This window comes from Neopelma chrysocephalum, unplaced genomic scaffold (genome assembly GCF_003984885.1).
Source record: "Neopelma chrysocephalum unplaced genomic scaffold, ASM398488v2 Primary Assembly neopelma1_84, whole genome shotgun sequence".
Classification (NCBI taxonomy): Eukaryota; Metazoa; Chordata; class Aves; order Passeriformes; family Pipridae; genus Neopelma; species Neopelma chrysocephalum.
Genome location: NW_020897746.1, coordinates 3,332,933 through 3,346,619, shown reverse-complemented (window position 1 = coordinate 3,346,619; position 13,687 = coordinate 3,332,933). Strand labels below are relative to the sequence as shown.

The window sequence follows — 13,687 nt, the reverse complement described above, 5'->3', positions numbered from 1 at the left end:
GCCACAGAAATCAATGGCAAAGGATACAGAGAATTAAGGGGAACACACACGAGGTCGGGATTCACTCCCCAGAGGAAAAAGCTGCCACTCTTTAAAGGGCAATTGCTTTTTGGGTAACCTCTAGAAGTGTCCTGACTAGTAATGGCCAGACCTAATTGAATGTAAATTAATGGTAAATTAGCCACATCAGGACTTAGTTTCAAAGCAGGGAGAAGGAGGAATCCATCCGACCACAGTGGGGTGTGAACATGGACCTGTAGGAAGTGATGCCCTGTTCTGGCTGGGGCGGGTGCTCACATTTCCCACAGGCTGTGGTCAGCTGCAGGAAGGGAATCAAAAACTTCCTAAAAACCTACTGGAGGAGTTGGGCTTTGTGTGACATTAATCTAAATATTATAAGTAAATTTTTTTGATCACCATCAGTAAAGTAAAACAGGTACTCCTGGAAAAGCTTCACAAATGCCATGTTAAAACTAAAATCTCTTACCAGGAACACAAGGTGGAACCTGCATAAAAGAATTGCCCATGGGGAAAAAAATTTCTCCCTGTTTAGGACAATAAGAAAATAATTATGATCTGATTAGTATTGTAATATACTGGATCACCTTTTTTCAGTGTATCCATGGTAAAATTTCCTATGCTCTTAGCATTTTTCCTCTTATTGCTTAATGTAATCCTAGGAAAGACTTTGTAAAACAAATATCTGAAGAGTTATTTCTGTTTAAAGAGTCAAAACAATGCTTACTACAAAAACTTAGAGGATTTTTTCTAGTAGCCCATGTTTTATTAGTAATGATTTAGTGGTGGGAGTTTTCAATATATGACTATTTGGATGGATTTATAGATCTACCTTCATTATTAGTTTGGAAGCCCAGATTTTTAACTGTTGGGTATTTTTAGATTATCTTGAAATAAAAGCTGCAGTTCAGTTCAATTTGTCTTCTTAATAAGTTTTGGTTTTGTTGATTCTTTCAGATCTAAAGGTGATGACTCTATTCAGGAAATGGACTGTGGTATTGACTTCCAGTTCAATTAAACACAGCCCAAAGTCTTAAAAATAAATTCTGGATCTGAATAATTTAGTATGCCTGCTCTTGGTGTTGAGCAATCAGAAACCTTTTGGTATAAAATTCAGGAGATGAGGAAGTTAGAAGGTTTAATTGTGTATTTTTTTGAAAAGGGTAGGCTGAGTAAAGCTGCTACTTTCTCCTTGGTGTGGGAATTGTTGCTTTTTCCAAGTTATCTGAAGTTACCTCTTTCAGGTGTTTCCAAGACACAGTCTCATCTCTTCTCCCAGGTTTCTGAGTGTTTTATGTGTGGCAGTTTGTTTTATGGGTGAGAGGAACCTCTTTCTTTAGAGATGTACCTTTTTCTAGGACACAAAGGCACCACACACAGGCTTTACAAAGACTGAAATATGTAATTATACTTCAGTGTTCGAAGCTTTTTTTACCCCCCATTGCATTTCTAGTTGTATTTGTTAAGACTCACCTTTTAAGCCTTGTTCATTTAAAAACTGGTTAAAACCCCTAGCTGCATATTGTTTAATGCATAATTGATTTCCTAATAATCCATTGCGATGGAATCAATAATAAATGAAGCAGCAAATGGAGAAAAGATGATGAAATTGGGGTCCTTGTGCTTTCAAACTGAAAGGGGCCTTTCAAACTGGTGGGGCCTGGCCTCGTCCTGGGGGGTGACAGTGGACACACAGAACTGGTGACAGACTGTGGAGGGGAGGGGAGCACTGCTGGGGTGCTCAGGGACCTGGCACACAGGGGGTGTGAGAAGAGGCTAAATGACCTCGATTTTATTTCTTTTTTTAAACCCAGAGGTGAATCTAATTGCAGCCTGAAGGGGAGTTGTAGAAGAGCTGGAGCCAGGCTGTGCTGACAGGTTGGGCACAAGCAGCTGTAGCAAGTTGCAACCAAGAAATCATACCTGAAATTACACAAATATCAAATCCCTTCACCAACTGAGGGTGTAACTGTAGGGATGAGTTGCCCAGCTCTATCCTTGGCTTCAGAATTCAGTGAGACAAGGCCCTGAGCAGCCTGGTCTAACTGCTTTAAGCAGGAGATTGGGCTGGACACCTTCAGAGGTCGCTTCCAAACTCAATTTCTCTGAAGTTCCATTTGAAAGATGTAAAAAAACCATTTTTGCCTGACTTCTAAAGTACAAATATATCAAAAGTGGGCCTGGAAGTGTGCACTGTAGTACTGGTGATGAAGTGTCAGTGTGCACATCTTCTAGCAGAACTATAAATTAATTAATTGGCTGTGAGAGTGGTTTTTACTGGAGTGAGTGGAAAGACCAGCTGGGAATTGGGTCCTAAGTAGGGAGGTAAGAGGAATTAGAAAAGGGATTAGCTTCAAATCTCCCTTCCATGGGAGGGAGGCCATAACCAGTATGGTGATTTCCATGTTTCTTTGTTAGGTCACCGATCAGAATAGCAGAAGGAAGTACAAATAGCATCATCTTAGGCTGCTGTGCAGTCAGAGAAAAGGAAGTGGAAAGGCTGTGTTTGGTGGTGCAGATGTTGATAATGACCTCTGCTTCTCTTTGTGGGGGTCACACCACTGCTCTGAATGTATTTGAAGTCAAAAATTGACAAGAGCAATCTCCCAGATGCTGACTGGGTTCTTTTGAGGGTCTTTGGTTTGTAATGTGAAAAGTTGAAGCTGTCCTTGCTCTCAGTAAACCAACAAGAGTTCAAAATTCTTGCACCTTGTTGTTCTTTTAGATCTGCTTAAATCTCAGGGGATCCTTAAGTTACCTGGGGTTCAGTGTCACAGTCAGTGTGAAAGAATTGAACTGTGCAGTGTGAACTGCCATCACTGGGGGGGTTCTCAGTGCTGAACCCTCATGATCTGTTGGAATTTAAAATTTGGAGGTGCTAATAAAAGAGCAGTGGGATGGCAGCTGCTGTCCAGTTTTGGTCCTGGTTCTTGGATGACAATTCAACTGGAATAATTCAAAGGATACTGAGGCACTGGGTGTCATAGCAAGGTTTATGTACAGGGAGAAGATTGAATTCCTTCTGCTCTGTTTTGGTTTCCCAGATGAAGACAGGATGAAGTTCCTCATTTTCAGTCAGGTTTTCACACAGGCAGAATTACAAATGTATCATTAGGTTTTCCCTGCAGTACAGACAGAACTGCTGAGGTGACATGACAAAATATTAGAAATACAGATGGGACAAAACTAGATTTGGCACATTTTCTCCTGAGACACTTTTTTGACACCCTGCAAAATTGCCAAACTCTGCAAAGGTCCTGCCTGGATCAGCATCACTGTGTTTGCTGGGAGCTGCAGAGACAGCAAGAGTTTTCTAGGGAGTAGTTTGATGATTCTTGTCTGTTTTCCAGTAGCCAAACCAAAATGAACATTTTTTTTAATTTAAAAAAGAATGATTAAGGCAGTGAGTTGCATTTTAGTTGTGACACCACTGTGGTTCCCTGGATCACACACTGTGATCCATGGGAAGCACAGGGCAGGGACTCGTCGTTGTCAGGAAGTGCACAGAATTATTTAACTGCAAATACTGAGAATAGTTGTTTGAAATACATAAAATACAAAATTGGCACCTCAGCTAACTAGTGCAGTTGTGTGTTTATCACGTGGATACCTGACACACTTTTTGCCATAGAACTGCTTAAACGTGGATGGTTTGCAAATGTTTGGTTTTAGGGACCTCTTGGTGGCTCTGTTTGATTTCCTGCTCCGAACAGCATCGTCCTGTAAAGGCAGGATGGTGGTTAGATGAGGTACAGAGTGTCAGCTTACAAAACTGCTTCTTTTCTTTCCTTTTTTTTTTTTGTAAGTGGGTTGTCTGGATGAGTTTCTCCTCCAGCAGCCATCCTGTGGTAGCACATTGTGAAACTGCTGTAAACGCTTTAAACTGTAAGTAAAATCTACTTGGGCTTGTTGAGCTCTAAATGTTGGATGAGGTCTCTCCCTGTGGGTGTGCTGTGGTTTTTGTTCAGTTCATTGTATAACTAAAGAATATGCCAAAACCAACTTGATTCTGATCAAATTAGAACACGTTCTGTACTTTGGTTTTGGAAGTAAATGTCATACATTTGCATAAATGCAATTTATTCAGGAGTTCCTTTGGTTAGTACACACTCTTTATTCTGCATTTTGGCTGAATTCCAGCTATAAAAATAGGCTTCTGTTAAAAAAACCTGTTTACAAATATGAATCAATTGACAGATGTGGTCTTTTGATAATGCTCAGGTGTTTGCATGCTCCAGCCAGCCAGGAATTTGTGAGTACATCATGTCTTCTGTACTAACACCGTCCTTTCAGGCTCTGCATGGGAAAGGCAGACTGCACTGGTGATGCCCTTGGGTTCTCATGTAGCTCATCACTGTGAGTTCCAAGTTTGTTTGGCACAACAAACCTGTGCAATACCCCTGGTTGACCAAAGCTCCTGGTTTGGGGCTGCATTTTATGGGTGGTTTTATCCTAACCTTGATCAACATTTGAGAGCCTCAAATCTGGGCTGTGCTTTGAAACGTGTGCTTTGGTGTCACCTGAGTCAGTGAGCTGCCCTTGCCTTCAGATGCCACAGGGAGATGATGCATCCAGAGGGTGCAGTAGTGTAAGAAGGAGATGTTTTCATACGTGTGCCTACATGGAATATTGAAGGAATTGTCGAGTACATGTTTTCTGCCTCTACGTATTTGTGGTACTTGTGTTAAGTTGTGAAGATCCACCTCCTACCCATCCACCTTCTCCCCATCCTCACCCTGGTCTGGCACTGTAGGACTCAGGTTGCTCAATGTTCTGTACAAGGATTTTTCAGTGGGATCAAGGAATGAGCACCTAAAGCGATGTCCGGTTGTTCCCACGTTTTTCTTGAGTTGAAATAAGTTCGGTGTGAAAATATTGAAGGTAAATTTGTCAGTCATGAAAGACATTGGACAGGTGACTAAAATTTACATCTGTCTCTGTGTCTAGCAGATGTCGTTGTTCACCTGCTCACAGGGACTTCTACTTAATCTTTGTCCGCTGTCATTGCATACACTTGAGGAGTGTTGTCGTTATTGCTAATTAACTGAAATGCTTAGAAAATAGTTTTATTTCCAAAACAGCCGAGACCTCTTTCCATTGTCACTTGAACAATATAAACACAAAATACATCCTACTGGAAAAAGGAAAGAACCAAGTTGTTACTGAAGATACTAAAAAACTCCACAACCCAACCCAGAAACTGGTCCACTTAACTTGCTCGCTGAAATGTGAGTGCAGTTTTTTGGCACAGATTCTGTTCCTAATTTAGTCCAGGGAGTGTTTCAGAAATAGGTCGGCTGTTAAATGCGGCCACGGTCCGTACTGAGGAGGGAGACAGAGAGAAAAGGAAGGTCACTGTGGATTCTGTCTCTCTTTCCTGATCCTTGGGTGTGTATTGTAGGGAAGAAGAATCACTGCAGTGCGTGTGGCGAGGGACACGGTGAAAATCAAATGCTGCCTTTGTTCTATAAACATCCTTAGATTCGTTTTAAGAGATAAAAGCCAAAACACAGGAGAGTTCATGTTTTCAAGGCTACTCCACAGCTGAGTGTTCCTTCCAATTCTTACATCACTTTTATGTTTAATATATTTTTCCAGAGAAATGAGCACTTTTTATTTACAGTCTATCTTGCATTCGTAGCTCATTTCTTACCCCTGTTCCAGCATGCTCTTGTTTCCTTTTCTATGTAAAACCAGATCTACCTAGAAACACTTAAAAAAACCCAAACCAAACCCAAAACCCAACATTTTGTGAGGTTTGTTTCTGGTTATAGTGTCGTTGGAAAGTCCTTTTCGTCGTGTGGGAGGTGTGTAAATGTCATTGTGGGTTTAGTGTAGTCTGACAGCTTAAGAATGAGGAGATAGTAAAGTTACTTGAACTGTATTTTTATAGATGCTTTTGTTGAAAGAAAATTAAGTTTCTTGTTTGCTCAATCTGTTTATTTACTGAGAAGTTAGAAACAGCTTGTCATGTTTAATTGAGTTCAGTTCTAAATGCTGAGAACAGGGATGTAGAAAGGAGAATACTTAAAGGTGCATGCATTGTGGTTTATTTTTCAAATTTCTAAACAATTGCACGTTGTTAATTTATTGTTAGTCATTAAGTTTGGGCATGTAATCTCTGGCAATATATGAAAATGGGCAGTTTATTGAAATTGGGTCTTAAATTCAGCTCTGAAAAAAAGATACTTGAATGTAGTACTACAGCAGCAATATACTCTGTAAATGAGCAGAATTAGTTTGATATATGTTTAATTTAATAGGTATTTTAAGAGAAAAGAAATCTCTTAGACCAACCCTATGAAAATGAGTAGACCTCAAATTGGCCAACGTTTATGCTCCTGATTAATTTTGCTATCATGGACCTACTTGTTCATTTGCTGAAGCTGTTCTTTGGCATCATAAAATAATGGGCTTTTGTCTTCAAAACAAACCAACTTTGGGGGCTGGTGCAGGATCAGGGTGAACCTCAAGAAATTTGGAGGCAACACATAAAGTGCCCTTGTTACAAAGGATTTCACTTGCCTGTATTCCTTTCCAGATGTCAGAGTTGCTGACTTGGGGATCTCTTTCTGGTCACGTTGATCTGTCTGTGATCTGTAAATTGGAGATGGTTGTGGATAATTACATAAGATACCGTAGCTTTTAAATTGTAAATGAGCTTAGGTGGTACGTGCAAGTTATGCAGAAAGTCTTACATTGTGTAAACAAGTGGCTCATATATTTGTTGGTTTTTTTTTTTTTATTTTCCAGCTGTACTTTCAGGTTTCCCAGCACAAACATCAAGATAACATTCACAGCTCTGTCCAATGAAAAGAGAGAAAAACAGGAGGCCCCAGAGTCCCCAGTGAAGCCTGTGCAACCCCAGATCTCTCCCTTAACAATAAACATTCCAGACAACATGGCTCACCTGATCAGCCCTCTCCCTTCTCCCACGGGAACTATCAGGTATTTAAACCCTGCAGGTGGGATGCAGGGCCATGGGTGGGCTCAGCACAGCTTCCTCATTCAGTATTTTGCTTTTGAGGTCAAAGTTTGGTTGAAGCTCAGTGTTACCTGCCCTGGAGAAACCACCTTTCTGCTGACTAATAACACAGTTGCATGAACAGTCTGTGATATTCTGATTTAACAAGTTAAATGTGTAACAGTCTGCTCAGGAGCTTGGTATTCTTAGAACAGCAAGACAGCAGATCTTTTTCTTGCATTCCAGCTGATTAAGATTGCTTTTTGCTCTTGCATGCTTATGGCAACACTTTAAATAAGTTTAGATCACACCATTTTTAAACATTCTGATTTGTCACTGTTACCCCAAAGTTCATCACCAGAACAGATGGTGTTTTGGGTTATCATTAGTGTGGAAAATGGACTGATCTCTTACTCCAGGAGCTTTGTTATTGATTAGTCACTGCTGGGAGTAAACAGGCATTTTACTTAAAATCCAGAGTGAGGTGCAGGTTCTGGACAGTGCTCCAGGGGAGCGGGATCTGGGATTTTCCTTGCCCTGCAGCTTCAGTTGGTGATTGTAGCCATTGACCAACCTGTTACTTGGGACCAAACTCAACTAACACGAGCAACCCATCCCCACAAACCAGTAAAATCAGTTCAGAGAGAATTGCTGAAATTCCTGGGAAGTTCAGGAGCAAAACTTCCCTGTCAAGGCCCTGACAGTTGGTTCAGAGTCATGTACGTGCCTTTGGAAGGGTTTTTTGTCCCCCCTCACTTCCTGTGTCTTCACTGGAGCAAAGGACTGTTCGTGCTTGCTTTTTAAAAATGTACAACGTGTTAATGAAATCTGAATGTAAGGATAATTGAGTTCTTTCATGCTTGCCAAGATCTTGATCTCAATATTGGAGTGTTTAATGACATCTGTATAAGTGATGGAAGCAGAGAGAAAAGAGATCTAGACTTGACTGTATAACAGGTTTGCTTTCTTATAAAAATGCAGGGAAAACACATCTTGTCCCAGAAATGACAGAGCAGGTCACAGGTATTTGAGGTAACATCCCATCTATCCCCACAGCCTTTGCCTCACTGTGAATTTTGTGATTCTCTTCAGGGCTTTCATGCACCTGTTGAGTAGTTTATTCCAGACAAAAAAAGACGACAGCTCTGAGTCTATTTTGAGAGCAAAGCTTGACAGCTTCTCTGCAAATCACCCTGTTTTGTAGAAGACTTGTAAACTTGCTTTGATTGTACCATATGTGTGGCTTTGTCAATATATGCTAAAGTGAGCAGAGCAGAGGGATGTTGTCAGCTGATACGTGAAAACACAGAGCAGCAGTGACCTATATTGAAAAAAATAAATTAGCTACACATTTTGGCTCTAATCAAGGATTCTTCTGTACAACACTTAAAAAATCCAATCTCCCTCTTATAGTAAGTATACCACTAGTAGCAAACTGTTGGTGGATTTCTTGTGATGTGAAGCTTGAAGGGTATTTTTATATAAATATATATTGCCCAATCTGCACTGCTTGGCTGTTTCTGTAGGTAAAAAGGGAGGTAGCAAAAAATGTGAGGGGCCAGGCAGACAAACAAACCTCGACAGATATAAAATTCTTAAAGCTTTAGTGTATAAATCTAAATAACATTGTCTAGAGTTAATTATTTTTCCATTTTGAACCACAGATTCAAGTTAGGTTGAAGGTTGTCTGTGGAGATAAGGCTGATTCTGGAGGCACTGCAGGCTCTGCCATTGGGATTTCTAGTTTTTTGGAATTCCTGAGGGCTGCATTGAAATCAGCTGCACTATGAACTGCAGAGTAGAGAGCTGCCAGGATTATTTTGGGGAAGGGGACAGAGATCACCCACTGGCTGTGTCTTTCCTCTTGGCTTAAATGGAAATTGCAGAAGCAAACCAGCTTTGTGCAGCTGCAGTTCCTGAGGCCTGTGCAAGGCAGGGGACACTGATAGAGAGATGTCACAGTGGAATTACACACAGTTTTATCTCTGTTTCTCCGTGATGGATGGCAGAATGTGAAGTATTAAGAGATACTCCTGTGTGTGTTTGGCACCATCTCTTGCTTTCTAACAGTGTATCTTCTCTGTTGGCCTAATGCTGCATTAAATTAGCTGAGTCAGTGCTGATGCATCCCATTTATAGATCAGAGTATGGGTTTTATACATGTGTGTGTCAGTATGTGCACATGCCTGTAAACACTTAAAAAAATATTGGTTGAGATTTAAATAATAACTAAACCTATTTTTTTCTCACTGCTTGCTGTATTTTCTCAAATGTGCAAAAATACTGCACAGGAGAGGTGATTTTTTTTTTTTTTTGTGAGCAGACTGAACACAAGCATATGGCAGAAATTCCGTGCAAGATGTGTGTCTTGTTTCCAGTTACTGTCTCAAAATTGGTGGTTGCTGATGTAGCTAAAGTGGACTTTGGTGTGGGCAAATCTTACACAAATAGAGTACAGCCTAATAAATCCTGGTTCTTCGAGGAGGGAAGGCTGAGCTGCACCTGGCAGGATTCTGATTCCCATGGCTGAGTTAGCAAGGCTTGGAAGGTGGGGGTCGTGCTGGAAGCCCTGACAGCCTCGGAGCTCTGGTAGTGGCTTTGCTGCAGCAAAGAGCTTTTTGATGAGACACAGTGTGGTGATAAACTGTATAACAAAATAGTAGGATCTTCTTTTTATGCTCTACAGTGCTGCAAACTCCTGCCCATCGAGCCCCCGCGGCGCAGGCTCTTCAGGGTACAAGATGAGTCGTGGGATCCCATCTGACCTACATTTGATGGCCGACAATTCCCAGTCGGAAAACGACAAGGAAGCATCAGGGGGAGACAGCCCAAAGGTAAACATGGCTCGGAATTAATCCCAGAAATGACACCTGAAGTGAATGTGAGATTTGGGGTATTTTGTTTGCTAAAACGTGTGCACTGAGTCATAATTTAAGATCACAGACTTTAAAAACAACGTGTAGGGTGTTGTGATCAGAAGGGAGATTGATTAATTGATTGTTTTACCCCTCTCCCTTGGGGGAGGGTCTGGGCAGTCTAAGATAAAGATCTGTTCACAGGCTGTTGAAAATTCTTTGCGGTTCTATGTGTCTCCAAAATTTATGTTATCTTAAAATTGCTAATCAGAAGAACAAAGTTATCTTAGTTTCTTTTCTGACTTCAGATTTTGGTCATTTCAAAAGTGCCTTAAGTCACGTTAGTTATGCTCTGTGACTTTTGATGTAGAAAGGAGTGTGTATATCTTTATAAGTTTATTATCTTTATTAAGTTTATTAATGCAGACTTCCTTGTTCCCATACAGGATGACTCTAAGCCACCCTACTCCTATGCACAGTTAATAGTCCAAGCAATTACAATGGCCCCAGATAAGCAGCTCACACTAAATGGAATTTATACGCACATAACTAAAAATTATCCTTACTACAGGACAGCAGACAAGGGCTGGCAGGTAAGCTTGATTTCTGGAATATTTGTTTTTAGTTGGAAGCAATACTGGCAGCTGTAAATGGTCTTGAGCAGTTGGTGCCCCAGAGCCCTTCAGAAACAGAGTTTGTCAAATGACTGTGTTGTCTTTCTCCTGATTGTAAGTCCTCCAACAAAGTGAGCAATTTACATTAGTCTCTATTTGAAACATTGCTGTATTCATGGAATGGTGTTCTCTAAACCTCTAGTACAGACAGACTTTGGGGGAAGAAAAGTACATTTGGCACTGGATTCGAATACCATCTGCTATCTAGGAATGGTGGTGTGTTCTGTAGCTTACAGTTGTGTAAACATCCGTATTGCTATCTCGAGATAAAATGAGGATATTAAATGTTACAAGTTCAGTTTTATTTGGGAACAGTGATCTTGACCATGCAATAAGTGAAGGAACAAGTGTGTTATCTGTTGTTATCTCGCCCTGGTTCGTGCCCTGTTTTATTTGTGAACTTACCCATTTCTGTACCGAGTTACACCAAACCCTTCAACTCTGCAGCATTAATTTCTGCTTGCTTTTCATTTTTAAAAGACCAGCCCCAGCGTTTGCCAGGATGACTAACTGAGTACAAATCAGTCTGGCAGAGTCTACCCACACACACATGAAGGTTCAGTGCCTTTGGTGCTGCTTTGGGTGTCTCAGAGGCCCAGGAGCACAGTTTTGCCCCTGTAAGGCCCTGGGCACACTGTCCATTGGGAAGGATCAGTGTCACTGGTTGCTGCTCACTCTGCAGCAGGGACATGTCTGGAGTTATTTTCAGGGAGGTGAAAAGTGTGGGGGAGGAAAAGTTAGGAAGTGTTAACACTGGCTGTACAAGTGGAAGACTGAAGAATGCAGTAGAGGAAGAGATTTTAAAATATTAATCACGTAGTTATTTATCATGAGACCTACATGAAAGTTGGATCCCTTTCCCAAGGTTAGCAGGAATGGAGCTGTTCTGGCTGTTTGCTAAGGGTTTGGCTAGGCCGGGACTTGGCTGCTGTTGTGACTGGGAAGTCTCTTTTGTTTCCCTTTCCCACATAACAGTGCAGTATCCTGGCTGCAGACATGCTGACAGATCTGTTTTAGCAACGAGGCTCTGTTTATAAAATGTTGGTGTGTGTTTTCCTTCCTATTCTGCGGCACCTTGAGTGTCTGTGTGTGTGCTGCTGCTTTACCTGAGCATCGTGAACCCAACACACACACACTGTTGTGCTCAGGTGAAGAATTCTGCTGTAGAACAGGGTGTGTGTTTGGGGGTGTAATGCTCCAGAAAGCCCAGGTGATAGACACAGTAGACATGGTGTGTTCTGGAGTCATTAATTAGCACCTATTCAGAGAAACAATTGGAAAAGCTGAAAATCAGATGCTGCTCAGTCACTGCTCTGCCAGCTTCTATCCATCAGGAGCTGGATTACAGCTAGGGTGATGTAGGATAGATGTTTGAAATCATATTTGAGGCTATATATACCCATATTATTCAAAACATAGAGTACACACACATGTATAGTGTCCCAATCCTGTACCTTAATAAATAGCATTGAGATATTTATATCCTTTATTATTCAAAGGTCTCATTTTGTTGAGCACTTGAAGACTCTCTGTGAACTTATTTTAGCAGGTACTTTTGGATCTACTCTTTTATTCTAACATATGGAGAAATAAATACAATTTATAAACATGTTCTTGGTATCTTTCTAGTTATGTTTCAATTTTTGGCAGAGAAAACCATCTCTGGTTTCATCAGTTTGCATTTAAGAAACCATACATGGTTATCATTGCTTTAGGTTCTCCAAACTTGCCATCAGGGTCATGAACTCAGATATTTGAGCAAGATTTACATTTAATTTTGCAAATTTTTGAGGACTTTTGTTAACATAAAGCTTTTTGTCCACTTACCCTTGTCCCCCCACGATTATTTCAGCAGGAACACTTAGCATCAGTTTCTTCTTGTTCGGTGATAATACCGAGAGAGATTTTGGGGTTTATAGATCTTAAAAATAAAAAAATAAAATTTAAAAAATCCTGTGTGCAAAGCCAAGCACAGACAGAGCCACTCGAGGGTGTCAGCAGTTCTGTACATCACTTTGATGCAAGGGGGAGGGGGTGTTGCAGCAAAGTGAGGACACAGGAACGTGCAGAGAGATCGTGGTAACGAAGATCTCATGGAAAACCCGGTTCAGGACCTGCTGCCACTTGGTGTTTTTCTAGACGCACTAAATCTTTGGCTCCTTTATTGAGACAGACTGGACTGTGGGTGAACTCCCAACAACCCAGCTGCCTTTGGAACTTGTGTAATTTAACCTTTTCTTCCTGAACTGTGGAACAGTAGCAGGGTTATGATCTAGGATCAAAAATCAGTATCTGCTGTGTTCTGCTGGCCCTCCTAGAAGGAGCTGACACTCTACACTCTGTGGGACACCTGGGGAAGGGTTGTGTGTGAACACTGATAATTTTTCTTCATTTTTCTTTTTAACACTGCATTCTGCACAAACATTTGTGGTGTCCTAACAGTTGGTTGCGATCACCGTGTTTCTCGTGAGAGATTTAAAATGGGATTCCTGTTATTTCCAATTGGAATACTGGGTTTTTAATTGTTGGGAAAGGTTTGGCAAATGCAAGAGTCCTTTCAGGTTTATGGCACTGCCTTGGCAGTGCTCTGAGTTCTGTTGAATTAAGGAATTAAAGAGCTGAACCCCGAGTCTCCTGTAGTACAAACTGCTGCACTAGGCCACATTCTGACTTGGAAAAGTTATATGAATTCTACATATTTTTTTATGTTCCATAGAATTCAATACGTCACAATCTCTCTCTGAATCGTTATTTCATCAAAGTACCACGTTCCCAGGAAGAACCAGGCAAAGGCTCATTCTGGAGGATAGACCCTGCCTCTGAAAGCAAATTAATAGAGCAGGCTTTTAGGAAAAGGCGGCCTAGGGGAGTACCTTGCTTTAGAACCCCTCTGGGACCACTCTCTTCTAGGTAAGGAAAAACAGATGAACAAAAAGACTATGGCTGTTGTTTAATCTTCAGGCTGATACAGACTTGGATACAGTCACGAGTTTAGTAATTTAATTTCATCCAGACTCAGTGTTTGAATTCTGTGTGACTGGTTAGGAGGCTGCCCCATACACCAGGCTTGTGTTTACTGCTTGTTTTCAGTGTTAAAAGAACTCTATTTGCATAACTAACTATCAGATTGTTAATGTAAGCAAGCCTTGCTGTACCTTTGGTGGGTTTTACAGAAT

The 13,687-nt window shown here is 41.0% G+C and overlaps 1 protein-coding gene across 9 annotated transcripts in view; it reads left to right on the top strand.

Moving 5' to 3' along the window:
* The window catches only part of FOXK2 (forkhead box K2), a 68,299-nt gene that overhangs the window by 46,600 nt on the left and 8,012 nt on the right, over nucleotides 1–13,687 (top strand). For all 9 annotated transcript variants that reach the window (XM_027691568.1, XM_027691570.1, XM_027691571.1 and 6 more), the window contains 4 exons: nucleotides 6,772–6,966; nucleotides 9,669–9,816; nucleotides 10,284–10,430; nucleotides 13,228–13,421. In XM_027691568.1, the coding sequence (XP_027547369.1) occupies nucleotides 6,772–6,966; nucleotides 9,669–9,816; nucleotides 10,284–10,430; nucleotides 13,228–13,421 (684 nt within the window). The remainder of the gene's footprint in view (nucleotides 1–6,771; nucleotides 6,967–9,668; nucleotides 9,817–10,283; nucleotides 10,431–13,227; nucleotides 13,422–13,687) is intronic.